Genomic DNA, 27,774 nt, shown 5'->3' with positions numbered 1-27,774 from the left:
TACCTGTGTTACTATTTAAACAATAACTATTTTTGTATTTAAATTTAATGTATATGTTTGTATTTAAATTTAACTATGTCTGGAAATATATACGTCGTAAACTGCTTCTCTATCGCCAACATAGTGTGTAAGTAAATAATTTTAAACTGAACCAAAACATTGGTTGCTACGGCAGATGTAACTCACCCATCTGCCCCATCTCAAATCAATTATATGTTATTTTGATGATCAATTATATGTTATAATTATAATTGAAATAAAGTCTTTTTTGTGAATTGTAAACACATGTTAAAAATTTATACAAAACGAAAGGTTCGTATGCATTTCCCAAAATTTTTTGAATTGAATTAAATATCGCAATATTGGAATATTTTTTAATTTGCATAAATTGCTAAATATTAACAGATTAATGTGACAATCAATAATCAGAGTTTTATAAGCAGAGTTTTATACGATAAATATGAAGTTGTTACTGTGCAATATTGAATTTGTACGTAAATGTTTCACGTAGTTCGCTGATTCGTCGCGTGTCGATTTCCGGCGTAGGTTGTATCTCTTTTTGAGTAAAATGGCACCTAAGCCGAAACCTACAGACAAAACAGGTACATTCAGAATTTATTTATAACAGCTAAACCGTGTCTGAGAAACTTGAGAAACGTTTCCTGGATCTGTAGTGGGAACGATTAGTAAGAATTTGCAAAAATCAGTAACGCGAAATTTACGTTTAATTAACAAGCGCTGTTCAGTTTCAACTTTCGCCATGTGGTTTGTTGTCTATCCTGTTTAGGAAAAAAACTATCAATAATTATATTATCTTCCTGTATTTCTGGAATATTTACTCACTTTGGCAAAGAAAGCATCAAATGCATTAAATTTTTTCTCCTTTGTAGTATTAGATCTTGGAGCTGATTGTTACGTTTGATAACATTGTAATAGCTAACTCTTTCTTTAACTACTTTAGCTTGTTAACTGGAAAAGATAAAGATAAAAATAAACGATCAGTATAATTAAACTACCTGTATCTTATATTAATTAATTAAACATCCACAACACGTTGTCAAAGTATTGTTGTGAATAATTTCTAGGTTATGTGAAACATATGAAATCATTGTTGAAAATGACCTTGTTAAATAGTTTCCTTTAAATTGTTTGAACAGAAGCTGGCAAGTCAACCAGTTCGACAAAGCCTGCAGCAAAACCAGCAGCAAAAGCTGTGCCCAAGGTTGCTGCAAAGGCTACAGCCAAAGTAGCTGCGAAACCCACAGCTGCAAAATCTAAAAAGACAGCAAAACCCACACCCAAAGTCGCTGCGAAGCCCGCGCCTAAAGTTGCTGCAAAACCTGTAGTTCCAAAGTCGAAAAAAACTATTCAACCTGTGAAAAAGGCGCCCAAAGGTAGAAGACCGGCTGCTCCGCTTCAAAAGGCACTTAAAGCTCAGAAAAAGGTTAATGAAATTCTACTTCTGATAAACAAGTTTGATCAACATTAAACTTGGAAAATTATATGAACATGATGATCTATAGGGAATCTCATTGAATGATAATGAAAAGAATTTATTTTGTTGCTGATATATAAAATTGTATAAAATAAGTAACATTTTTAGTTGATCATGTAAATAATATAATGCATTTATTTGTAGATATTGAAAGGTGTTCATGGATCTAGAGTGAGGAAGATAAGGACATCTGTCCACTTCTATCGGCCGAAAACATTCAAGCCACCAAGAAATCCCAAATATGCTAGAAAATCTGTTCCAAATAGGAACCGGTATGCATTAAATATTTCTTTATATTAGTTTTATCTACTTATCTATTCTACTTCATAGAAAATTAGTTTTAAAATGATTTTTTTTTTTTATTTAGTATGGATGAATACAATATCATCAAGTATCCATTGACCACAGAAGCTGCTATGAAAAAAATTGAGGACAACAATACATTAGTGTTTATTGTACATACTCGTGCTAATAAATACCACGTCAAAGCCTCTATTAAGAAACTCTATGACGTCGAGGTGGCTAAAGTGAATGCTTTAATTAGGCCGGATGGTAAAAAGAAAGCGTATGTACGTTTAACCCGCGATTATGATGCCCTTGATGTTGCTAATAAGATTGGTATAATATAAATGTATCTAATTGCTGTGGAAGAAAAAATATACTTGTATTAATAAAATATATTAATACAAAAAATCTTGTATTTCTTTCAAAATTTTACATCATATCTTAGGACAAATTTTACATTATTTTAGACGCAGCTTACATATCAGGAAAGTAAAAATATTGCTATATGTAGTTCATATACAGTAGTAGATACAAAAGGAGATAGAAATATTTTGAAATTAGTCAGGTACTGTTTTTTTTTTAAATAATTTTAGAATAATTTCCATTACAAATTCATAGATTCATGACAATGCATAAGTACATGTAATTAGTAATTAATTTAAAAAGTCGGAGCATTTTTCATTATTATGTCAAGTTATTTGTATCTTGTAACAACACGTTTGACTAACTTCATTAAAAATCTTAATTATTTACGTTTTAAATCATAATTACAAACCCAATCTGCCTGGGGTTTTGCGGTAAGGGGCAGGTGTCCCTGGTTCTCTGATACCTGGCGTCAATATTTCTTTCCTATAAGTAACATACAATAATGATAATAATAATAAGTAACATACAATAATGATAATAATAATAAGTATATATAAATTAAGTTGTGGTAACTTAAATATTATATACTATAATAATTACTAAATAAAATATTATATACTATAATATTACTATATCACAAATTTGGGGTACAAGAAACTTACTTCCTGATTGAAGCTTGTTCACGTTCAAGTTGTTCTTGGGCTCGAGCTTTCATTTCTTCTTCAGCTTCTTTCATCTGCCCTTCCATTTCGTGTAAATGTTGCATAGCTTGTCGCCTTTTTGCTCGTCCGCTTCGTCCAGTTTCTTTTACGCTGAAGAACATAGGACCTAATTCCGCCAGCCAGTGACCATCAACGGCAGTCACACACTGCATGTATTCTTTGGCAGTCATTACAAGTTCATGATACACCACATAATCTGGCGTAAACCCCATACCGAATAACGCCGACGTCGGATGAAGATGGCAAGGCATTCCAGTACGACAATTCACGTATTCGCCGATACCTTTTAAACGAGCTGCTTGGTGGAAGTACGCCGAACAGATACACTTCCGTACAATATCCCAATCGGTGCCGCAGCTTACAACTTCCATCTTCTGTTGTTTTAGAATCTCTTCAAGCTGTTGTCGAACTTCTCTTACCTTTCGCATTGCTTTCGCGTGGATGAAATGATCGTTACACCAAGAACTTGAATAACCATTCGCCTTCCACTGATTGTACACATTTAGGTACGTTAGATGATCAGACTCTGGTACTTGGAACTTCTCTCTGGCTGAGTCAGAATCTTCTTCGCGACCCTTTGGTCGATAGAATATCGAAGGCACCGACAACATGGAAACTGAAAGATATTGCAATTTATGAATTTATTTATGAAAAATGAAATTGTTTGCATGAACCAAAATTAATGTGAAACATTTCTTAAGAGGGACGAAATATATCATTAATTATAAAATATATTCAATTCTATATATATATATTACCTATGATAAGTATATCCGCAGTACAACCAAGTTGAGAAGCGACAATGAGCATCTGACACTGTGGTGGATCCAATGGAAATTCAGCCATTTGTCGTCCCAAAGGAGTTAAACGTCCTGTATGATCTAACGCGCCCAAAATCCACAACTGATACAGTGAATTTAATATATTATCCTGCGGCGGAGGATCCATGAAGTGAAAGGCTAATAAATCTTGAACGCCCAACGACTTCAGTAATAGCACAGTATTCGCTAGATTGGTTCGTTGTATTTCTGGAACTCCAGTTAACAGTAATTCATCCAAATACTGCCTTCGTGTGTACAATCTGAAGCAAGTACCAGGACCAGTACGTCCTGCTCTTCCCGCTCTTTGATCAGCATTGGCTCTGGATACTGGATACACTTGTAAAGCATCCATACCGATCCGTGGGTTATAAACTTTCAATTTACAGTAACCGGAGTCCACAACAAACACAATTCCGTCAACAGTTAACGACGTTTCAGCTATGTTCGTTGCTACAACGCATTTCCGTAAACCACCCTCCGAACGTTGGAAAATTTTGGCCTGCAAGTCCGAAGGTAGTTGCGAGTAAATCGGTAAAATGGAAAGCGGAGGAGCTGATTCAATTTCCGCTAAGCGTTCTTTCAAAGCCTCGCAAGTAACTTCGATGTCCTCTTGACCAGGCATGAAGACTAATACGTCGCCTGAACGGGGTTGCAAGTGGATTTGTAACACTTGTTTTACTGCAGCGTCGACGTAGTCGTCCACTGGATTCTTAGCGTGTAACACTTCAACTGGAAACGTGCGGCCTGGAATTTGGAATGTCGCTGCATTTCCAAAAAATGCTGAGAATTTGCTGGAGTCCATCGTGGCAGACGTTACAATTAACTTGAGATCGTGTCGTCTTGCTACAACCTGTATATTTTCAACGCAAAAGAAATATAAATAACTACGAGATGTAAATAAATTTTTAGCTAATTACGTTATACAATGATCCACGAAATTATCTGAAGATAATTACAGATACTTTTGCGAGCCACCAAATTGTAAATTAAAATTAACTTTACACTTTTACCTCTCTCAGTAGACCAAATAAAACGTCAGTAGATAAAGATCTTTCATGAGCTTCGTCCATAATAATTACGCTGTATCGATCCAAATCTCCTTCCCTTAAACTTTCTCTTAATAAAATACCGTCAGTCATGTATTTAATAACAGTCTGCAAAAAAAGAAAGTAAAATTATCTTTAAACGTCTATTTGTACTTATATTGTAAATTACTTCGTAAGACATTTTATTAAAACCGTAGATGATAAACAACAAGAATAAAAAAAAGATATATGATACATACATCTTTTGAAGTGCAATCCTCAAAACGAATAGCATAACCAACTTTATCTCCTAAAGTAGTAGCCATTTCGTCGGAAACTCTTTTCGCTACAGACATAGCTGCCACACGTCTAGGTTGCGTACATCCGATTATGCCGTAGCGACTATAACCATCTTCATGAAGGTATTGCGTTAACTGTGTAGTCTTTCCACTTCCAGTTTCTCCAACAATAACTACTACGCTGTTTTCTCTGATCACATTTAACAACTCTTGTCGTACAGCAAACACTGGAAGACTTCTTCTCTGATGTTGAATAGACCTGTACTTAGCTTCTCCGGTAACTTCGTCTCGTATGTGGCGTGCATATTTTTGACCGGCTTTAAAATCAGTCTCTTGCCCTGGATCTTCTTTGTCGTCTTTGTTTCTATCGCGTACACCCATGATATTGCCAATATGAGTTCCAGCTAGTTCCCAATGCTTTTTTTGCGCTCTTTTCCGTTCTTTTTGTTCACGGTATGCTCGTACCAAAGCCGATCCTTTCCTTGCCACAAGTGCCATATCGGAAGTAGGATCGCGAACAGGCACCACAGGCTCCGGTTGTTTGGTGAATACAATCCGACCTAATTATTTTTATTGTCATTATAAAAGTCCGTTATGTTTTTATATTAAATATCGAACGTAGTGAGAATACTTTACCATCCAAGAACGGTGGTACAACATTATGAACCAAGAGGTGCACTCTGGTTTCCCCTTCGTCATCAGGATCATCATCGTGATCTAAAGAACTTACGACACCCGACGTTAACATTCTGTTACGTTCCCACAACTCGTTATCTTTATTTATCTGTCGCTGTTGCGCAGAAAGACGCTTCTGCCTCTTCGCCTCCAATTCCATTTCTTTTTTACGCGTGTATTCTTCAGAGACATCGCCGAACGCGCGATTTTCTCCGTCGTCCAAAGCGTACCATTCTCTATCCAATCTAGAAGCAAATACTATCTCTCAGAAACTATATAAAGTATGAGCTTACAACAGACAATATGACTGATACCTTTGTTGTTCTTCTTCCCATAACTCTTTTTCTTCTCCGTCTATACTAGGTGTAGCGCCGCTGGCTTTTCGATCTCTATTCCACGAGTTATATTTGTACGATGGCGTAAATTCACTTCTAATACTGTCTCGGCCATCTCTGGTGTTGTAAAGATTGGGCGTTGGATGATCCCAACTGGATTTTCTTGGTTCTTCATCTTCATCGTCGTCCCAGTTACTTTTAGATGTTGAATCCTACATCACGCAATAGAATAATAGATTTTCAAGAAAATATAAATTACATCAACATAAGCATCTATAGTCTAATAGTGATTCATGACAAAGTATATGGAATATTTTATTGTAAGACACAGAGTTATATATTTACCTTTGTTTTAAATACCGGAGTCTGAGGTTCATCCTTGAACCTTAAGGGTGTTTGTCTAATACTGTCTCTGCTTCTACTCCTTTCTCTTTCTCTATCCCTGTTCTTGCATTTGTCCCTGTCCCTATCTTGATCCCTATCCCTGTTCCTATCTTTGTCCTTGTAATTGTGCCTGTGATGTTTGTCTTGCGCACTTAGTCTTTGATGCTTTAACCGTGCTTCCAATCTCCGTTGCGCCTCGGTGTTCACGCCGCCGGTATGAGTTGGAGTTTCCTCCGCATAAGATCTATACTTCCTTTCCTTAACTTCTGAGCTCGACAAACTCGACTCAGATCTGGATGAGTTGCTTTCTTGCGAGTTCTCTTGCCTCTTTCGTTTCGCAAGCTTGTCGAGACCCAACACAGATACCTGGGGCTTCTTGAACGTGTGATCAGAGGGTTTCTTCCGGATAATCAAACCTGCTGCCTGATTTTTCTCAGTTCCCTCTAACCTATACAAACTCGAGTCACTCGGCGCATCCATCTTTTTTGTTCCAAGTAATATTCACTTAAAGTTTACATAACATTTAATAGTACACGCCATATTAATTTTGTAAGTGATATAACAATTTTAAGTGATATAACACTGTGTTATACCAGTACATATATTGTAATTATAATATACATGGTCGTATATAACAAATTGGTTTGATAGCTTCTAAACGATTAAGTCGAAAATATTGAACAATTCATAGAGCGTTGAAAGACCTGGAAATTATTTTTTATCTAAGTATCTGTACTTGTGCCCACATTACTTGATCACTTTATTATTTAACGTATTTGATTTTTATTTTATTTAACGTATTTGGTTTTATATTTTATGTATATATATATATATATATATACACATTTAGGGTTCGTTCAAAAGTTTCAATAGGGAATTATATGTTTGCATGTAGCGACAATAGATTCCTATTGGTCAGAAGTTGCTAGTGGATTACAATTTTTATCGACGATTTATAGTATTTTACGATAAAAAATTTTTATTGTAAAACCTAAAGTGTTCGATTGTTATGGGTGTCAGGTCAACTTTATATATTTATGCATATATATTTAGGGTTCGTTCAAAAGTTTCAATAGGGAATTATGTGTTTGCATGTAGCGACAATAAATAGATTCCAGCTATTGAGCAGAAGTTGCTAGTGAATTACGATTTTTATCGATGATTTTTAGTATTTTACAATTTTTTATTGTAAAACCTAACACGTTCGATTGTCACGTTGATGAGATCAACTTTCAGCTAGTTTTTTTCAGTTTTATGTTTCAAGATTATGACCGCAACTCTGTTCTCTCTAGGCTTCGATCATGTGGTTTTATTTACGTTCTCTGACTCGATTCATCGGTACAGTGTGTTACCAACCAGCAGTATCAACCATCTGTTATCCATGATGTCTGTTTTCTAACTTTATTTCATTTTCTCTGTAAATATGTAAAAAAAGGCACAACAGTATCGTGACAGTAGTTAGAGGTAACTGAGAAACATTCTTGCTCAAAAGCAATGCTGAGAACATTGTACGAAACGACACAGAAACCTGCGTGAATTACGTCGGAGATTTAAACACTGCTAAATTTAAATTTAAATGTCGTCTGTTTGTTGAGAAAAGTATAGTGTATTTAGATCAACGCCGCCGTACGTACGAATTAACAATGATAGAGTCGTCGGCATGGAGCTCGAAAAAGGATGAGACCATATCCAAAGCAGCGGGTTCAATACATCTGCGAAAATACGGGCAGTTCTTCGAGAACCTAGCCAAACAGACATGGAAGAAAGACTCTATGCTGGAGTATTTTATGGAGGGGCCGCTTCGGCTCGTCTACAAGCCTGTCGAAGATATCAGCTTGATAAATCTAATAGAAATGGAAAACAAGTACTTGTCGAAGTTACTGGCGGCTGTCGCTGGTACTTGCCGAGAAATCAGACTGCTCGCGATGGAAGCGAAAACGTTCTATAAGAAGCTGTTCGTTCACGGTGAGAGAGGAGCTGAGAACAATCAAACTAACGTCACATCTCTTTTATCTGATCTGCAAGATCTGTTTGTTTTTGTAAACAGGGTATGGACAGTAGCACACTTGACGACAGAACAGCTATCTAGTCTGGCTGGTGATTCTAATGATATCTATTTGCCTGTGTTGATAGAGCACTTTATCGACTTGTTCGTGATCGTTCTAACATTAGACGAAATCATAGAGTCCCAACCATCGCTGTTGGAACAATGGAAGAAGTACAGAATGAACGTGCGCTCTATCATGCACAATCCATCACAGTTCGGCTTAAGTGAATCAAAACTTCATACGTTCAACAAGTTGCTGAAAGATCTGCAGGAGAACTTGCTAAAGAAGGTTCTGTTTGCCAAAACGATTGAACGCGTGATGGATGTAAATAAAGGATCCGTAATGAGCGAGCAGATTATTAATTACTTGAAACATTTAATGGTGGACATAGAGAATAAGCCGAACGATTATGTCTCGCTGAATAAAAATTGGATCAAAATAAACGTTGGCATTGTTGTGACGACAAAGTTATTTGGCACTTGCGACAGAAGGTTGATCAGAAGGGTGCTCGAAAATAATAAAAAGTTCTATGCTGTAAATTTGATTGGAAACGTTATATGGATTCCGAGTAAATTTTTGAGTGATTTTTTGCCGAAAGAAGCTGGCAATGCTGTCAGTCAGCAAATAGGAGAGAAGATATTATGCTTAAGAATACAGAAACTTTCTCAGACTGTCAACAACTTAATTCACAAGGCGGTGACATGGTGCATTGAAATGCAAAGTATCCTGATGAAAACAAGTCTCCAGATTTCGGACATTGGGCAGAAACAGACTTTGCTGATCGATCTAGTTGCTTTGTTGTCACAGATCAAAGAAATTGTGTCTTTTATAATAAATATGCATGCAATTCTTATTAAACCAATGAATCGTATCACTGTTCAATTAATTTGCAGATTGATAGAAGTACAAAAGTCTCTGCAAACTACATTTTACATACTGGGACCAGTTATAGTGCAATCGCAATGTCAAGTATTACAATATTTGAGTTATTACATTTTAATTATATTAGAAACTGCTCGAAAGAGTTTAATTCAGAAGGATAAAGGTTACAGCAAAGAAAAACTGGATGCATTGTCGCTAGTTGGTTTAAGCATGAAATTATTAAACGGACCACCAAGTGCGGATAGAAGATTAATAATCAGATGTGCTCTAGCCTGTGCTAGTCAATTAACAGATACTTTTAAGGAAGAGGATATGGTGAAATTGAGATTTTCATTAAACAATTATGATACTGTCGCTGAATTGCATAGTATTATCACGGATACTTGTGATTATTCTATATTACTGTATCATCAGAACATAATCCCAGCCTATTTCTCTTCTGTAATAGACAGTAATTTAAGTATAAATCACATAGTTCATTTATTTAATGCATTTAACAGTACTATTAGCGAACAAGAGGGATTAAATTTGAAACAGAAAAGGATTACGCAGTTAAGAGAAATGTTAACGAAAAATATATTGGAACCTGTTTGTCACGAGATTGAAACTAATCTGAGGCTTCACGTTCATGCACATTTAAAATTAGATTCCACAAATCCGTTTAACATCGGGGCAAAAGATGGTGGAAGAATAGTACGAGCATTACCTCTACCTTTAGCGAACAGTATGATATACGCTAAAAGATTCATTGAACATTACCTCGATGACATGTTTTACAATCTCACTACGGTGGCACTACATGATTGGAGAACGTACAGAATGATGCATGCCTTGGCACATTACAAGTTAAACCTCGACACTGTACAAAATCATTTGCCAACGCAAACCTTGGAACAAGGCCTGGACGCATTGGAAATTATGAGGAATATTCACGTATTTGTTTCGAAATACCTATACAATTTAAATACTCAAACCTTCATTGAACATACTAGCAATAACAAACATCTAAATACCATTGGTATTCGACATATAGCGAATTCCATTAGAACCCATGGAACTGGTATTATGAGTACAACAGTCAATTTCGTGTATCAATTTCTTCGTATAAAATTGCACACGTTCTCACAGTTTCTTTTCGATGAGCACATAAAATCGAGATTAATGCGGGACATAAGATTCATCAAAGCTCAACGGGAAAATGGGACGACGCCATACACGTACGAAAGAGCAGAAAAATTTCAAAAAGGAATCAGGAAACTGGGCATGACACCCGATGGCCTGAGTTATCTAGATCAGTTCCGGCAATTGATAACCCAGATTGGAAATGCGCTGGGATATGTACGATTGATTAGATCCGGTGGATTGCACGCTAGTTCAAACGCCATTTCATTTCTACCGAACATCGATTCGTCCGTACCATTTGAACTAATGTGTAAAAACTTGAATTATAGCGCGACCACTCAAGCGGCTGCAAAGTGTTTGGAAAATGACATTGCAAATTTAGTACGAAATTTCACAGAAGGGATACAATATTTCAAGCTCCTTGTCGACGTGTTCGCGTCTGCTTTTCGAGACACTGCATCATCACATCATCTGCAACAATTTTATGCCATTGTACCTCCATTAACGTTAAGCTTTGTGGATAATTCTATATCGAATAAAGAGAAAATGTTCAAGAAAAATCAAACGGGTGCAGCTTTTACTGACGATGGTTTCGCAATGGGGATCGCTTATATAAATGCTCTTTTAGATCAGTCGTCGGAATTGGACAGTTTACATTGGTTCAAAACAGTTGAGCAGCACATAAGCGCTGAGCAGCGGTCTGCAGAGAGTAAAAATGTTCAGGGTGATGAAAAGTTGCAACAAACAAGGGCATTAACATTGAAACGCTTAGGCGAAAGGAGTGCCGAATTTCAATTGCTCTACTATAGTTTATCTGGCGCTAGAGTGTTTTTTAAACAGTCTGATACGTAACATACCGTAACGGGTGGTACTGGAAATTCCGTAAACTGTGTTGTTGAATTAATTAATTAAAAATGTGATTGTTGAATATTTTTGTTTCATATTTTTCATTCCTAATGTATAGAAAATGTCAAATTGTATATTATACGATACTATTGTGCTTTATAAAAAACAGCTTTAAAACACTTTATATGCTATAAATTTATTTTATTTTCATAATCCTTTTGTAACTTGTATCATATGCGCGATGAATATTCACGAAGCAATCAATTTGCACAGAAACGTTGTAAAACTTTGTTTATTTACAACATTCTACAAATAAAAGATGTGTAAATTCATTCTGAACATTTTTTGGAATGCGGTACACATTTCTTATTTGTTAAAGTGTTTTAAATGAATAAAGTTCTGCAACATTTTTGTCAAAATTGACTGTCGTACTTTTTTACATCCACTGTATATTACAATAATGAGAAAATAAAAATATAGGATAACGTGTCAAATGAGTTTGAACTTATTAAAGAGACACTAAAAATGACATCATTTATTTTTATATATTAAAGTCCAATATTTTTAGCTTTATTCTCATGCCTGTAGCATATACTGTATTTAATTACACTTATCTATATATAAAAGTCTTGTACACCAACTGATATATATATATATATATATATATATATATATATATATATATATATATATATATATATATATATATATATATAAATATGTATACATATATGTAGGTGTAATACAATCCTCAATATTTATTACTGAATGAGTAACGTGGCTAGACGAACAGACTAGAATTCATTACACTTACAATTGTAAATAGATAGAAGTTTCTCAAAAATTAATGTAAAATGTATCATTACTACTGCGTGTAGCAATATATAAAAAAAAAAGCTATTTTTATATTAGCAAAAATGTCACATGAAAATCAAATTAAAAATCACAAATTCGCCAATGCTCAATTTTACTTTTAATGTTTATATTAACGTTGGATAAAAATTTTTTTACTATTATTCATTTGATACCTACAAATATCATTTATTCTATATTTTAACAACGTTCTCCAATAACAAATATTTTGTTTCAAATAAATATAAACTATAAAAAAATTTTTGTAGAAAGAACAATTATAGACTCCTTAAATCATTATCAACGATTAATTATAAATAATAATATACATTAAATAATATCAACCATTTATAAATATAAAGTTTGTAAAGCTTCACAATGTCATGATAAAAGAAACTTTTAACAACATTTGAGAGATTCTTATTTTAGTAGTATGACTCTTGTAATTATTGTATTGTTACTATCTAAAATGTGTACTTATTTCCAGTACATTATTAAAATACGAAATTTTCTGTAATCTGGAATCTTCTTTTTAAGTAACATCTATAGCTATTTCTATATTTTATCTTTTGATCTTTCTGTTCTTCTTGAATTAAACTGTCATTCAAGCAACTTAATATGAACTGTACGGAATACGAGTCTTGCTAATTGTTTTCTAACTTAAATAATCTGTATTGATAAAACTATTCTCATCCTAAATCTTTTTTGTAGTTTGTCATTCAATTGTTAATATTAATACAGATATGCTTCTTTTTCACTTTTGGACTGGATAAATTGCTGCAAGTACCAATTACTGAAAAACTGTCTTTTTTGACAGGATCAGGGAAGTGTTATAATTTCTAAGACTGAAATCTAGATGATTCCTCTGGGTCCAATAAATCATCACAGGAAGCTGTTGGGGGTAATAATTGTCTACCGCCGCGTTTTTTACTACGTGTAAATACTTTAGTAAGTTGCGCAAACTTACGTCGAGATACTGAAATGTAATCAAAATAACGAAGGTAAAGTACAAAATGAAAAATTTTAAACAACAGTTAAAATATCATATGATTAAAATACATTACAGAAATTGATATACCTTTGCCCATATTTTTTAATCTTTCTTTAAAAAGATCTTCATCGTCGTGACCAATTTGACTGCTACATTTTTCAAGACTTGTCCCTTGAATTTTTGTATCTGTAATAAAATATAATAGCTGGAGCTCTACATCGTTAGTACCATGCAAATTATAATTACAAACCATTTTCTAAAGTTGACAGAAAATCTTCATTCCAACGTAGTTCGGCCATAAACTCTTCATTTTGAAGAAATATAGCAATTCTTTCATCTTCCAACATGGAATTTTCTTGCAAGCACGAAGCATCTAAACTATCTTCAGAAATTTGCTGGGGAAGTCGGAGGAATGTATCTGGCAATGGTCCTAATAAAGCAGGCTGCCATTTACGTATACTTTTCGATGATATCGTCGAGTCTGTTTTCTGCGACTTAGAGGTACTTGGTGACTTCTCATTCTGTTCTAATTCGCTTCTAATTTTTTCATTTTCGTTATCTGTACTCATAGTAAGTAACTGATCGATTGTTGTGTCTACAGCTCCTTGATTAGATCTTAATACAGCCTGAAAAATGAAAATCGGTAGCAAAACTCTTAAGATAAATCGCATGTGCAAATCTTTAAAGTATTTAAGATCTTTTAATCATCTAGTGGTACAGAAATCTTTTAACACAACTTCTCCAATGTGCAACTTCAAGCAAAATCATAAAATCAAGACTCTTCGGTTACATAATGTAATCTGATATGTTTATCAAATGACTTTACCTCGATCACATCATCGTCCATTTGTGGAAACATGTTTTTGAAATCAGCCATTGCCTGGTAAAATTCTAAGGTTGTCTGCTGTTGTTGTTGTTGTTGTTGTTGTTGCTGTTCCATAGCAGAGGCCATTATGTGGTAGCAGTAAGGCTGTTAATCTAAGTTGAATTAGCCGCAATTAGAGTTGCTTCGACAAACGATTTCGCAATGTGATGTCATTTAATTGTACCTTGACAATTCGACAAGTTTAAAATGTTTCAGAAACATGAATACAGAAATTGTCATTCATAACAGGTAATATTGGCTCCTGATTGTTACTTGTCTCGAAAAATTGGCTACATTTCATCGTAGTCTTCGCACCGCGATTAGTTCCGTACAGCTCAGTTACGCGAAATACCCACGCACATAATTGAAAATTCCGATCGGACGATAATGTCTCATTAGATACAAGAAAGATGAGCAACTGTCAAAATTCGACGAGACCTTCCTCACGAAAAGTGAACCTATTCGGGATTTGCGGAACCATAGAACTCAGATTCATCTAGTGCTTTGTACTTGATTTTTATTGGTCAAATTCTGGACAATTTATTAGAGAAATTTTTCACTTAATTCCAACTCAAAATATTTGATATTAATTATCGTTGAAATAACGTGCAATAAACATAATTGATTACGCAGAAATGGAAAAACGAAAAAAAAAAAGAAAAGAAAACAAACTATTACTAATTTACTATGCAAAATAAAGAAATGCTAACCTTTTGCATTTCAGGTTAGGTTGGTCGAATTCTTAGATAAATGACTAAACTTCAATATGAGCAGACTGATATATTTACATGCGGAAATTTTGAAGTTTGACGATATTTTTGTTTTAAAATGAAAAGATTATATTCTAGATTATATTGATCTAGTATATTTTCTGCCGAGTTTTTCTAAAAAAATTTATTATGCTTATTAAGTCGATTATTTTCTGTTGTATAAAATCAATCAGCTAAAAGAACGAAAATTACTTCAGTCACACATATTTTTGATTAGTCAAAAGATTATTTATGACAAAATAATTGTTTCACTGTTGTCCCATTTTATTCAGGAAATAATCGTTATGTAAACTGTCGAATATGAAAACATCGTGAAACATTATTAACAGGAAAGAGAAACGTAGAAGTTTGTTACCTTGTGTTCGAGATACGAGCAACAAAATGAATTGCAATTCGTTCGATGTGGATAATTTAATTAAGCATTTCTTTTGTTGCACGCCAATAAATACAGTAGATATACTTGTACTTATGTTCTACAATTAATCTACAAATTAAAAAAAATTCACATTTAAAAAAAAAATTAACATTCAAATTTCAAAACTTTCAGATTTCAGAAAAAAATATTAATTGTCTAGTTAATCTGGAAAAGCAACAGGAGATCCTAGACAGAACGGTAAATAGCGGTTTGATTAGGAAGTATCCGATTAAACAGTCTTATCAGAGAGCATTTTTAAAATGGCTTATGAAGAAGGTACAAGCAAATATCCAATATCCATGAGACAAATTTATTTATAAAATGAAAACTTAATTTTCTACAATATAGATTGAAGACGAAGGTGGTGAAATCTGTGATGATATTTATAGAACGTATTGTAATTTAATATCTTCCACTATAGAAGAGTCAGTTCACTATAGACATTTCTTAATGGAGAATAATTGCATCAGTATAAAAGAGAGTACAAATATTATATCGAAAGGTACAACAGGATTATGTAGTTGGCAGGTAGTTCAGAAATTATTATTGTACAATATAAATTTTTAAATTTTCCACTTCTGGTATTGTTTATGATTTACAGGGGTCTATCGAGTTAAGTAAATGGTGCTTAGAAAATAAGCATGAATTTTGTGGTAAAGTTGTTTTAGAGCTTGGTTGCGGTGTTGGATTAACAGGATTATCCGTTATCAAAATGTGTTCTCCAAGACAATATATATTCACAGATTGTCACGAAATTGTTCTTAAAATGGTTTCTGAAAATGTTATGCTTAATTTATTGCATAATGAAAAGAAAATAGAATCAGAATTAAAGCATGATATGTTGAAATTGCAATTGAAGTACAATTGTACAGATGTTAAGGTAATAGAATTAAGATGGGAAGATATTGATAATTACGTGAACGAAAAATGGATTATACCAGATATAATTATCGGGGCTGATATTTTATACGACGTCAATTCATTTTCTATATTGATATTAGGATTAAAAAAATTTTTATCGTTCGTTAATAGATATGCAATTATTGCAGTAACAGTTCGCAATGAAAACACTGTTTCACAATTTCTATATCAATTAGGTATATCTTTTAATTGTTAAATATTATATTTTTTAACGATATATATTAAAAATTAATATTCTTTTTTTTTAGGACATTATGATCTTTCTTTTGAGGAATATGATATATTACAGCAAATGACGCATAAAAAATTAACAAATGCACCTATTAAAATATTAAAAATTTTTCAGAAAAGATGTTAATAGATACATCATTGACAATAAGAAGTGTTTTAAAATGATTTTTTCAGATTCTAAAGTCAATTCACTGAAAATTTGTTATATAGGGAAACTTTACTTAATATTTGTTTTATATATTCACATTTCTATAAATATAGATTTATATTTATTATAAATGTATTTAAATAGCATTTTACCAATAAGAAAAATGTATATAGTGATAAATATAATTGCAATTAATTCTTACAACTTTTCTGCGATATAATTTAATTATTGAAACTATCTCTTAAAAACCTCACATTATCAATAAATATTATTAAAGACATAATTTTATAGTGTGAAATGGTTTTCAAATCGTTAAGAGCAAAAACAACGTGTATCTTTATCGATCTTTAGTAGGCTTCATTTATGTTAAATTGTATTAATAAATTATACTTTTTATTGATATTATTACATATCATATTCGTTATATATTATCATATATCTTGAATAATATATATCATATAATATATAACAATATATTAATTCGCCAGCAAATTTAAAAAATTTTTTAATTAAACTAATAAAACAGTCAATTTTTTTATTACAGTAATAAAACAGTTGATGCAAAAGATTCGTGTTATATTTTCTTTCTTTGCATTATTTCATAAATATTCAGGTTTAGTAAAAAGTTAGTTTTCAGTAATCAAATGTCAATTACTTTGGTCAAGCCTCGCAGGTTTCAAATGTAACCTTTGAATTACATATTCAGGCATGCAATACGTTGGATTGATCTTTTTTAGAGGATAGTCAGTATTTAAGAGTGAGAGTGCAGTTAAGCCAAAAAGAGTATGAAAAGGATCAGCAATATCTCCTGGACGATCACTGAATCCACCTGATTCTGTATCTTGACATGCTAGTACAAATTTTACCTGTAAATTAATATTACAATAAAATTTGCTTTGTCTAGTTTTAATGAATATGTATCACATAGTACTAATAGTAAGATTGTTTTCACAGGATCTTTTGGTTATTGAAATTAGATGTATCAAAGATATTATAAATATAATTAATTATTTAATTAGAGATTACTTTAATTTTTTTCAAGAAATATGTACCAATTGTTCCTTATTAACCCAATGAAGGCGTCCCAAAATGGTTAGTGCAGAAAGGACCCACCAAGAATAACAAACATCAGGTAGTTTTTCTGGTCTACCATTTAAACCTCCAGATGGAAGCTGTCTTTCACAAAGCCACCAACTTAATTGATCTGCATCTACTAAGTGAAGATTACCTGTCAAAATTCAATGTTATTTAATTAAAAAAAAAGATAAAGAATTGTGAATTCTTTTTTATTTTATTACATAGAGAACAATTAGAAATAAAATGAAAATTACCAGTTATTGATAAAAGCCCTATAGAACAGTAAATCATACCAGCATGACTTTCAGCTCCAGGTTTTGATCCAAAGCCACCATCAAAGTTCATGCACTTCATTACGAATTCAACTGCCTTGTCCACATCTATCACATCCAATCGATTCTACAATAATATATTATTTAATGTTACATTAGTTCATTATCATAAACACTATAAGCATTATAAATACTGAAATGCTGATTTGATACATTAGTATAGTATTTTATATAAATTTAATATGTTCGATAGTATGTTTATTTACCAAAAGTGATAAAGTTGCTACAGCACAGAAGGAAAATCTCATATCGACTTCACCCCATATATCACCTGTGAAACTTCCATCTGGTTGTTGTCTTTCTTTCACATATTTCACAACTTTTTCTATATCTATGGTATCCAATGCATTATAAATGCAAAGTATTTGTACTGCACTCAAAGTGTAAAGAATATGTGGATCATGTTGCAAACTTGCAGCTATACCGCCACTTTCTGTTTGACATTGAGCAATAAATTCTAATACCTCGTTACGATTTGTCTGTTCAAGTTTACCCATAAGATCCAATGCTGTCAAACCCCAATACATTCCAGACATTCTCATATGCTCTGTCATACAATACATCTGAAATTTATTAAAATCTCCATTAATTGTACAGCAAATTCAATTTAATTGTGTTCAAATGTATGTTATATTATTTAAAGTACAAAAGTTTGTCTGCATTGATTGTGAGTAAAAGATAATTTAATGTAAAGTAAGTATTGTGATACTTACATATTCATCTTTATCAGTACCGTAAGACAGTAAAAAGTTTGCATGTTTTTCCAATAGCAATTCAGGAACTGAAGCTGGAAGTTCGATGTCATGTTTTAACACTGGCTAAAGTGCAAATTGAAAAGTTTTATTAAAAAATATTATTTTTTACACATTATTCTAAACTTTTATCCAAAACTTATTCTATAGGAATTATACAAAATTAAAATAATTTTATTTGATTTATGAAATAATGCTGAAGAAAAAAAGAAATTGTTTTTAACCTATAATGAATAATTTGTATTAAACTGTATCTTCACTCACCATGTTATAAAGTTAGTTTAAAAAAAGCAAGCAGATTACTGTTTTTCTAACTTTCATTCATCTAAATAGATTTATAAAAACTTTTTACACTTGTTACGCCTTTGATAAAAATATTCAAATATACACCTCATACTTCGTTCATCTAACCTCAAAACTGAAAAATTTTACTAGACTGATAGATCTTAGTGACAAAAAGAAAAAGGCGCGAATTTTTAAAAAATCATTTTCAAAAGAGAAAGGCGTCAAGTTTTCATAAGCAATTTTAGTTTAAAAATTTGTTTATTTTCGAATAGGTATGAAATAATTTTTTCATTTAAAACAGACAATTTATTTAACTTTTAAGTAAAGTTTAGTTTATCATTATAAGATTATTTTGTATTCAATAATTTGAATAGTTTTTGTAGAAAAACGACATTGGTTTAACATTTCAATTATTTTTTTTCTTTCGCCACATTCATTACATTCAGGAACTCCAAAGTTCACTAAAACAAAGAAAAAAATGTCAAATTTTATAAATATCATTGTACGATAAATTGATTTTGGTGTAATATAACAAAAAATAATCTGAAGTTAAATTGAATTTATTTAAATAATTTGATCATAATTTAAAGATTCAACAACTTTTTGTAGGTTTATTCTGCTTTATTTTACCTAAATTAATATTCAGCTAGATATGGATTCCTCTTCGTCATCATCAACAGTAGAATTCGTACTTCTGATGTCCTCGTTACTCTGTTGGTCTTGATCATCTTGTTCATCTTCATTCTCTTCAATGGACATTTCTTCCCAATTTTCATTTGATTCACTTTCTAAATCTTCGTCTTCAATTCCGCCCTCTTCGTCTGATGAATCTGTTCGTATTTAGTGATTTTAGTTTTAAGTAATATATTTAAAAATATTATTTCAATAAAGTTTTCCATTACCCGTATCTTGGTAAACAAGACAGTTCTCAGTGAGATCTTTGTCATGTTCTTCCATTGTCTGAGAAATTTGACCAGTAATGAGAGAGACTCGGCCTTTAAGTTTTGAGAGTTCTGTTAAGAGAGTTAGCTTGGTATCTATTAAACTTAAAATTGGCCCGAATAACTCTACAAGATCTGGTTGTGATAATAAATGTCCAGCATGAGCCGTTAACAATGCCTCTAACCATCGCACAGCGATTTTACTCCTATAATATGAAATCAGGCGTGATTTTTGTTTCTATAAGTTAACGGATTAAATATAATAAAAAAAAGTTAACATTTGAAAATCTTACGTGTATGTTTTACCCTGAAGTAGAATGGTAAGTTCTTTAACAAGAGGTCCAATTGCTTGTATTGGTAGCTTAGCAATAGTATTTCTAATAATCGACTCATCTTTTGCGAGGAAAATATTACTCAAAATAGTTTTATCTTTACTATTTAAGCCTTGTATTAAAAGTTGTGCCCTATTGCTACCTGCGTTAGTGATTTTCCCTGTTGGATTGCTCTCGGCACTTAAGCTTAAATTTTCCAATCTGTCTTTTAATAATAATTGCGACCCAACACTGCTTCTACTTCTTTTTTGCGTGGTTTCAATTATTCCTATAAAAAACAAATCAATTTATAAGAGGATATAAATATTTTTTGTCAATCTTCGTCAAGTTCAAAATATAACTGATTCTAATAATAGAGTTATTTGGATTTACATTCATGTAGCTATTTTTATTTTTACAATATATAAAATGTTCGACGTTACATATAAATGCTATAATACGTTCTATAATTACTATAATACATTCACTGTTCAAGCCTTGGGCGTTTTATAATTTGCCATATATAAATATGATTTTTTCAATTATATAATAGGTTTATTTCATAATATTTGTTAGATAAAATTCATTCAATATTGATCCTATACGTATATAAAAATCTTCGTGTGCACCAGATATGGTGCAGTGAATATGTTAAATACAAAAAATAAATACCTGGTCTAAGATATTCAACGTTATCTTCAATTATAGTAGATTTTACTTTCGAAACCTCTTCCTTTTTATCTTTACTTCTTTTAAATTCTGAACGTACTAAGTACTGTACTTTATCAGAAAAATCTGGTGTCACTTTTTCAAATATAGGATTAATATATATTCCGTATGCTAACAATAATTTTTGATCTTCCGTCAATTTCCCACTTATGATAGAAATTTGCTCAACACTATCTTTCTGACTGATATCAGAAACTACTGCGATATTTAAACTTGGTTTTAAAGGTTTTGATCGACCATTCGGTTGGTACTGAAATAAATGTGCTTGGCCAGACCTGGTTACTACCAATACTGTCGCATTAGAATTTTCAGAAACATGTACGGAAACACTTATTGGATCATCTTGTAGCGCTAAACTTGTCACAGGAGTTCTTTCACTTCTTTGCTGAAAAAATATATTTTTTTTAAATTAGTAAATGTAATTATATATTTTATTAAAATTGAATTGAAAATTTGAAGAAAACAAATGATACTTTTTATAACTAATGATAAAACTAATTTGGAAAATCTATATAAAATCGTATTTGAAATCCATTATCAGAAATTTTCAAAATCCAAATAGATTTGTAATAATTTCGAAAATCGAATTTTTTTTGGTTTGATCGACTAATGGGAATAAGAAGTTAAAAAAAAAATCTTACTTCATCTAATGCCCAAACACAGAGGTAACCATCACCATAAGCACCACTAATAACATAATTGTTACCAGACATCATTTTAATAGTATTGAGACATGTCACTTGATTAGCATGGCCTGTGAATGTTCTTATTAACTGCTTAGTATCTACATCCCACCATTTAATAACTCTTTCTCCTGATAACAAACTCTTTTCATCTGGTGACACAGCCAATGATAGAGTTTTTGCTTTGCCTGATTTCCATTTACATTTGACTCCATTCTCTTGAAGATTCCATTGAATAATATGATGATCATCTGATGCAGAGAATAACCCAGCATTTTTAGACCAAGTCACTGCAGTAACAGTGCCGGAATGACCATTCAATTGTGCAGTAACTGAGGAAGTTGTTGTATCATAAAGTGTAACTTTCCCATTTGTCGAACCCATAGCAACAATGCCTTTTGGGCTGGATTCTTCTGAGATTGACTTCTTTCTGCGTTTTTTCCATGGTGAAGGCTAAAAGTAATAAAAAAAAATTCAGTTTCCCAGACTTAATAATTATTTGAATTGCTATTACAAACTATTACACATATTTTATTTGACAAATAAAACTATAATATAATCAATGTCAAACAATTTTCATTAATTTCATTTCATTTTCACATTGCTTATTAGTATTTAATAATTTATTAACTGGATCTTATAATTTTAGGTCAATTGAAAAAGAAGTGGTTTAACACATTTCGAATTCTTCAGTCTAAATTGGAGAAATTTCAAAATTAAAACGACAAACACTACGCAATCTGTAATTACAAAATAATTTTACAAAAACATCTCACGCCATTTCTTAAATGAAGCTGCACTGAAATAAAAATAATTCGTGTATTAAACATTAGTTATTACAAATAATTGCATTTATTTGTTACATAAAAGATTTATAATTACAGTCGTAACTTTATGTAAAAGATTCTAAAAGCGATTTATTTGAGATTTTACATAAGAAAACCTTTATAAATATTCCACGTACACAATACATAAGAAAACATTACGTACTGATAACAGATATCATTATACATAAATACTCTTAAAAAGAAAACATTCATGAAATAGAAGATACTGATAATTCAAAATACTTCCGCGGAATTATAATTTTGATGCTTACTTTGACATAATATATATATAAAATTTATAAAAAAAATTACGATAGCGCGTAAAAAATATAACCTCTAAATGCAACTGCGAAGTACGAGTAATTAACGATTGTAAATATCTACGACTCGTCACGCGACTTGGAAGATAATTCGAGTTGGAGAACGGTTTTATTTCGTCGCGATGTATGCAAAACAAGCCCGCAATAGAGCGAGGAAATGTAAAACTCGTTCGAACATTCATGCAAAGTAGAGGAGCACATGGTTTACCGATGTGTTTGTTGCTCGCGAACTGACGTAGAGCCAAGCCAAAGCGCAGCACGGCGACGACAGATGAAGATTTGAAACATATTCTTGTTTTAAATGGCCGGTGACAGCATCCCAAATCCTCAACTTTCCATCATTTCCACAATGTGCGAAATATTCATCGTCAGGAGAAAAAGCGTAATTAGCGGTAGTCGCCATGTTTGAACTATTACTGTCCGGAGTGAAGTGAAGCCACGGGATCAACTCAACTATCTTCTTTCTGTGTAGCTAACTTCAGCTCATACGTGAGAAATCACCCCTTTAGTTCTTTAATTTTGCAATACGTTTATCTTTCGTGTGTAAACAATCAATTACACGTATTTGCATTATAATATATTCTTTTGGATAAAATATCATTATACTTTTCAATTTGAAAAGTTACTATTAGACAGATAATTGCCATGAATGTAAGTTAATATATTTAAATATATTTAAGCATAGTCGAAAAAGCAAATAATAATCTATATTTTACTGCAATTCCATATATTATTGCGTATACATATACGTACACTATATTTCGTTTTAAAATGTGTATAAATTCTCCTTGAAGGTAATGTGATAATACTGTTCATCTAAATTCATTATAAATTACATTTGTACTAAATTTTTTTGCAGCAAACAATGTCGCAAAGAGAATTACTGCTAACGAAATTAATATAAAAAAATTAGATAAATTTCGATACAGTCCTCTGTTGGAGGTGTTTAATTGATTTTACAACTTGTAAAAGTTTGAAAGAAATTAAATATTTGCGCCAGTTGTTCGTTCCATTTAACAGAATTTGTAAATCTGTATACATGCATTTTACACTTTTTTTAAATGAAATGTAAAGAACAAAGGTCTAATTTGACAACGCAATTGCAATAGTTACATGAATTAATCCTTTTGATTTGTTTTTTTTCCAAATAAAAAATTGTCAATTTATGGACGATGAAATGCTAGCGCCGCGTAGTGGTAAAATGATAGAACTAATCATACACGCGCGCGCGCGCGCGCGCGTATGGTGTGTGTGTGTGTGTGCCTTGTCTAATCAACAAAGCGCATATATCTGTCTCTCTCTCTATTGAGTAGAAATTTCAAATTTTTATGCATTTTACAGATCAAATGAAACATAGAAAGAAAGCTGGATTTTTAATAGCGTTTTTAATAATTAAATAATTCTTGGAATTATACTCTCAGCTTCTTTTCTATATTCGCTTTAACTTTTGAAATACACATGCAAAAGTTTAGAAATTCTTACAACATATTAATTATAACTTTGTGACAAAGATAGTTACATTGAAGTGAGAAATCAATTTGATCAATTGATTAATTTGATTGACAGTTCAAAATTAAGTTGCAACAGCAGCTGTCACTTCAGAAGTTTACATTTATATTTACACAATTCTTTGGAAAATTTCAGTACTTCTAATATTTTTCTTGTCTCATTATTAAATGTAAACACTATGTTTCGTAGAATACACAAGAAGGAGAATAAAATAGAACGTATTGAAAGATAAAGGAAGAGATATTTATTACAAAATTATGAATATTATAAAAATAAATGCAGGAGATACAAGTGTAACAAGAGAGCAATTAATAAATGATATTCATGTCAAATTCGTCTTTGTGGTAAATGAGAATATCTTTGAATAACATATTAGGCCCATTGTAGTTGAGACCATCGAGGGGTTTATCTAATGGGAAACCAAATGGTCTGTTGTCGAATTTGTAGTTACCCCATATTCTGGACATGTATTGGTATTCCGAGGAAACTGGGCTGATATACAAGAACAATTGTAATGGCATCCCTTCCTTCTTACCCCTTGGTAATAACAGTCTTTCTGGGAATCCGAAGAGTCTTTCATTGTAATTGAATGGTTTGTCACCATAGAGAGACTCCATGAGCTTGCTGTAGAATATTTCACTTGGTTCCTGATCTGGTATCGTGAAGAAACAGTCCTGACTGTTGCGTGAAATTTTATTCAGGCCAGCATTCACTGTAGAAAATTTACACAGAATTACATATATACATACATACATACATACACACATACAGAAAATATACAGAATTACATGTTAAACGTAGATATACCTAAATATTAATTGTAACACGAATATGAAAAATTCTAGCAACTATAATTACTGCTCAGAAATAAGAAGGCAAAACTGAATGAACTTACAGTCGAGGATCCAGTTGTCAATTTCGTAGAAATATTTAAGATTTTCTGGTAGTTCGTACAGTCTGTGGTGTGAGTCGTATTTCGGTCCAAGGAATATTCTGATAGCTGCCTTCATTGGTTTATCAGAATTGATGGTAATGTGGAAATTGAATGGTTTGTGATTCAGACGATACTGTCTGACTTTAACTAGTGACATTTTGTCGTTTTCATTTATAAATAGGCCATTGTTTATTGTTATGTCAAATTGGTCAAAGTATGTAATGAGCTTATCAATGGAGAAAGACTCGATCTTCAGATTGGGGTAGATGAGTTCATCTCTGGAGTATGGTGCCTGACGCATTTTGTACCTAGAAACACACGTTTCGAAATTGACTAAAATTCTTTATTTCAATAAAAATAAAATTAATTAATGTAAGAATACAAATATAAGTAGATAAGTATTGAAATAAGTAATACCTGTAGTAAAGATCCATTATTCTCTTATACAGACGGTAGAAGGCTGGATCTCTCATAGAAGTAAGGAAAATTTCTAACACACTGGGAAAGATTCTGTACTTGCCTGATGGTTCCAGATTATAACCCAGGATTTTTCTACCAAGGCTATCAATACTACCGTAAAATTTACGGTTGTAGGAATCAGCGTTCCCTTCAATTATGTTTCCAAGAATGTTCAAGCCTTCCTCGTTGTAAACGTTATACCACTTGCTACCGTTACCAAATACATAACCAGCATCAATCGCAGCCGTCAGTCTCGATTCTCTGTCTATGATATCCTATAACGAGTGAAATTATATTAATTCAGGTATTAGTCTTAGCTTTCGTTCTTACTTTATAATCGGGATTATGATTCAGATTTAACTTATAAGAAAATTGATGAAAGTGTTTTAAGCTGTTCTCTTACTTTGACGTATTTGTATTTGTAGACAGGGAAGTTGCTCCACTCCGGCCTCTGAGGGAACGGCATTCCATTTTTATGAATTATGGTGGGATAGTAACCGGCATAGAATGATTTCTGCCAGTCGAAATCCTCCAGTTTTGGCAAGTCGTTCGCGAGTCTCTCCAGATAGTATCTGTTCATCAGTTGTTGGTGCCCGTACAAATATTCAGCTCCGCGGAGCGAATCACTCAAACCAAATTCGGAAGAGGGCATCCAGAATGGGTACGCCAGTCGGAAGAAGAAGTAGTAACTATTCAGGCCGATGTCTTCGGTGAAGTAATTCAATTTGTTTTCAAGGTAGTAGTCGCGGTTCAGGTACCAGCCAGAATAGTTTGCCGGGAGTATGTACGCCTTATATTCTCCGCTTGTTTCTGAGATTAATGAAATAATTTTGCCATTTTGCTGTTTTGCGATATAAAACAAGAGGAAAGGAAAGGATCGAATTACCACGAAGGCCAAACAGTGACGCGTGTTGGGCTTTCTCCATTACTTCCAAATTAAAGAAATAATGCGGATACAGTTCGTACGGGGGTGGCAGCTGAATGTACTGGGTATCCGGTCTTCTGATCACAGCGTTATAGAGGGCCAACACATATTCGGCCTCGTTCATGTTGTTCCTCGCCCAGAGAGCTGTTTTGTAGAATGTTTCGAAGTCGTTCGCGTAGTAGAACAGTCTGAACAGAGCCATCATTTCTTTAAGGAGAGGAGGATAGAAAATTGAGAACGTTTCTCCTCGCGGTAGCATCCTGTTTTTGTACATGTACAGAAACTCCTTCACTGCGGCCTAGAAATTCATTATTGAATCATGAATTCGTACAAGTATGAACGTTAAATTCAGCTCGCCTGCAAATTGATCTAAACAAATGGAGTTGCTTAATAAACATTGTATTTATTTGGAAATGATTTATTCATGTGTAAAAATTCAGAAAGAATGTATATACTAGATAGAGGACTAAATTCTTAGGAAAGAATAAAAAACAATATGAAAATCACCAGCCACTGCGACCGAGTGATACTGGTTAAATATATTAAATCAAGATTCAGAAAGCAACTCGAATTTTCACAATATTAAAAGGTCTTCGAATTACCAAAATTTTCTCGCCATATTCTTCATACTATTGTTGCTTAGACACTTGATATATTTACACTGAATAGACTGTTACACCAATCCATCAAGGATCAAGAAATAATTTATTACAATATTAAAAATACCTCAATATACGAAACATATAGCGAATCTTTGGAATTTAATGATAATCAACAAAATCATTTGTATCATTTTTCTCTTGTAATCATAGTTTACTAACCGCATCGTACAAATCGATGTTCGCCTCGATGTCCCATTTTTGACCCTCCTCGTACCACGTATAGTTGATTTCAGCTGGTTGGGAGACGTGATAAAGGAGATTGTAGACCTTCTTCTGCTTCAACAGATAGTCCTTGTCGGCGGTTCTCGTGTTGTAATATTCTGCACTGACCAAACTGCAAGCCAGCAGTCCCAGCAGCCACAGCCGCGACGGTAACAACATATTTTCAAAAGTCGGAAACCGCGGATCCCCAGAACGCAAATGCCCAGCGCGCAGCTATTCTTATACCCTGTTATCCCTTCCCCCGATTCATCCTTGTTTGTTGCTTCATTTCATATTTTCTTTTTTTTTACAGATTTTCCGGTTTTCTT

At 32.6% G+C, this 27,774-nt stretch overlaps 8 protein-coding genes across 15 annotated transcripts; 3 read left to right on the top strand and 5 right to left on the bottom strand.

Moving 5' to 3' along the window:
* Positions 1-511: 511 nt before the first annotated feature.
* Positions 512-2,188, top strand: LOC122530618 (60S ribosomal protein L23a). The gene is made up of 4 exons (XM_043657723.1): positions 512-602; positions 1,158-1,444; positions 1,640-1,767; positions 1,863-2,188. The coding sequence occupies exons 1-4, from the start codon at positions 569-571 to the stop codon at positions 2,122-2,124; spliced, it is 711 nt and encodes a 236-aa protein (XP_043513658.1). The 5' UTR covers positions 512-568; the 3' UTR covers positions 2,125-2,188.
* LOC122530605 (pre-mRNA-splicing factor ATP-dependent RNA helicase PRP16) lies at positions 2,176-7,226 on the bottom strand. The gene is made up of 8 exons (XM_043657699.1): positions 6,369-7,226; positions 6,003-6,235; positions 5,650-5,933; positions 4,975-5,573; positions 4,700-4,843; positions 3,627-4,539; positions 2,809-3,484; positions 2,176-2,629 (listed from the first exon to the last, which is right to left on the bottom strand). Exons 1-8 carry the CDS (start codon positions 6,885-6,887, stop codon positions 2,548-2,550), a joined length of 3,450 nt encoding a protein of 1,149 aa, XP_043513634.1. The 5' UTR covers positions 6,888-7,226; the 3' UTR covers positions 2,176-2,547.
* Positions 7,227-7,306: 80 nt separating this feature from the next.
* LOC122530606 (WASH complex subunit 4) lies at positions 7,307-11,618 on the top strand. 3 transcript variants are annotated; one of them, XM_043657701.1, is made up of 2 exons: positions 8,232-8,372; positions 8,455-11,618. In XM_043657701.1, exon 2 carries the CDS (start codon positions 8,633-8,635, stop codon positions 11,309-11,311), a length of 2,679 nt encoding a protein of 892 aa, XP_043513636.1. In that variant the 5' UTR covers positions 8,232-8,372; positions 8,455-8,632; the 3' UTR covers positions 11,312-11,618. The 3 variants fall into 3 exon arrangements, with proteins under 3 accessions (XP_043513635.1, XP_043513636.1, XP_043513637.1); XM_043657702.1 differs by having other exon boundaries at positions 8,334-8,455; positions 8,541-11,618; XM_043657700.1 differs by having other exon boundaries at positions 7,307-11,618.
* A 276-nt stretch (positions 11,619-11,894) lies between these two features.
* Positions 11,895-14,507, bottom strand: LOC122530617 (CUE domain-containing protein 1). Its single transcript, XM_043657722.1, has 5 exons — positions 14,198-14,507; positions 13,975-14,126; positions 13,399-13,774; positions 13,236-13,334; positions 11,895-13,133 (listed from the first exon to the last, which is right to left on the bottom strand). Exons 2-5 carry the CDS (start codon positions 14,098-14,100, stop codon positions 12,997-12,999), a joined length of 738 nt encoding a protein of 245 aa, XP_043513657.1. The 5' UTR covers positions 14,101-14,126; positions 14,198-14,507; the 3' UTR covers positions 11,895-12,996.
* Positions 12,996-27,677, bottom strand: LOC122530610 (arylphorin subunit alpha-like). 2 transcript variants are annotated; one of them, XM_043657710.1, is made up of 7 exons: positions 27,404-27,677; positions 26,544-26,880; positions 26,061-26,467; positions 25,616-25,932; positions 25,160-25,506; positions 24,563-24,976; positions 12,996-13,009 (listed from the first exon to the last, which is right to left on the bottom strand). In XM_043657710.1, exons 1-6 carry the CDS (start codon positions 27,623-27,625, stop codon positions 24,573-24,575), a joined length of 2,034 nt encoding a protein of 677 aa, XP_043513645.1. In that variant the 5' UTR covers positions 27,626-27,677; the 3' UTR covers positions 12,996-13,009; positions 24,563-24,572. The 2 variants fall into 2 exon arrangements, with proteins under 2 accessions (XP_043513645.1, XP_043513644.1); XM_043657709.1 differs by lacking the exon at positions 12,996-13,009 and having other exon boundaries at positions 24,490-24,976.
* On the top strand, positions 14,554-16,582 carry LOC122530613 (protein-lysine N-methyltransferase EEF2KMT). Of its 4 annotated transcripts, none has more exons than XM_043657714.1 (6): positions 14,554-14,737; positions 15,056-15,245; positions 15,331-15,474; positions 15,547-15,726; positions 15,800-16,295; positions 16,368-16,582. In XM_043657714.1, exons 2-6 carry the CDS (start codon positions 15,165-15,167, stop codon positions 16,475-16,477), a joined length of 1,011 nt encoding a protein of 336 aa, XP_043513649.1. In that variant the 5' UTR covers positions 14,554-14,737; positions 15,056-15,164; the 3' UTR covers positions 16,478-16,582. The 4 variants fall into 4 exon arrangements, with proteins under 4 accessions (XP_043513649.1, XP_043513647.1, XP_043513648.1 ...); XM_043657712.1 differs by having other exon boundaries at positions 14,554-14,742; XM_043657713.1 differs by having other exon boundaries at positions 14,554-14,817.
* On the bottom strand, positions 17,054-19,097 carry LOC122530614 (geranylgeranyl transferase type-2 subunit beta). 2 transcript variants are annotated; one of them, XM_043657717.1, is made up of 6 exons: positions 18,924-19,097; positions 18,621-18,725; positions 18,114-18,470; positions 17,830-17,974; positions 17,551-17,726; positions 17,054-17,364 (listed from the first exon to the last, which is right to left on the bottom strand). In XM_043657717.1, exons 1-6 carry the CDS (start codon positions 18,924-18,926, stop codon positions 17,146-17,148), a joined length of 1,005 nt encoding a protein of 334 aa, XP_043513652.1. In that variant the 5' UTR covers positions 18,927-19,097; the 3' UTR covers positions 17,054-17,145. The 2 variants fall into 2 exon arrangements, with proteins under 2 accessions (XP_043513652.1, XP_043513653.1); XM_043657718.1 differs by having other exon boundaries at positions 18,621-18,694; positions 18,924-19,083.
* Positions 19,367-23,196, bottom strand: LOC122530611 (WD repeat-containing protein 43). The gene is made up of 7 exons (XM_043657711.1): positions 22,964-23,196; positions 21,567-22,061; positions 20,869-21,310; positions 20,179-20,485; positions 19,847-20,091; positions 19,575-19,774; positions 19,367-19,405 (listed from the first exon to the last, which is right to left on the bottom strand). Exons 1-6 carry the CDS (start codon positions 23,156-23,158, stop codon positions 19,587-19,589), a joined length of 1,872 nt encoding a protein of 623 aa, XP_043513646.1. The 5' UTR covers positions 23,159-23,196; the 3' UTR covers positions 19,367-19,405; positions 19,575-19,586.
* Positions 27,678-27,774: the final 97 nt, after the last annotated feature.

The sequence above is a fragment of the Frieseomelitta varia genome, unplaced genomic scaffold (assembly GCF_011392965.1).
Source record: "Frieseomelitta varia isolate USP_RPSP 00005682 unplaced genomic scaffold, Fvar_1.2 scaffold_347, whole genome shotgun sequence".
Lineage (NCBI taxonomy): Eukaryota > Metazoa > Arthropoda > Insecta > Hymenoptera > Apidae > Frieseomelitta > Frieseomelitta varia.
The sequence above is the reverse complement of the archived record's forward strand: the minus strand, read 5'-3'. Positions and strand labels throughout refer to the sequence as shown.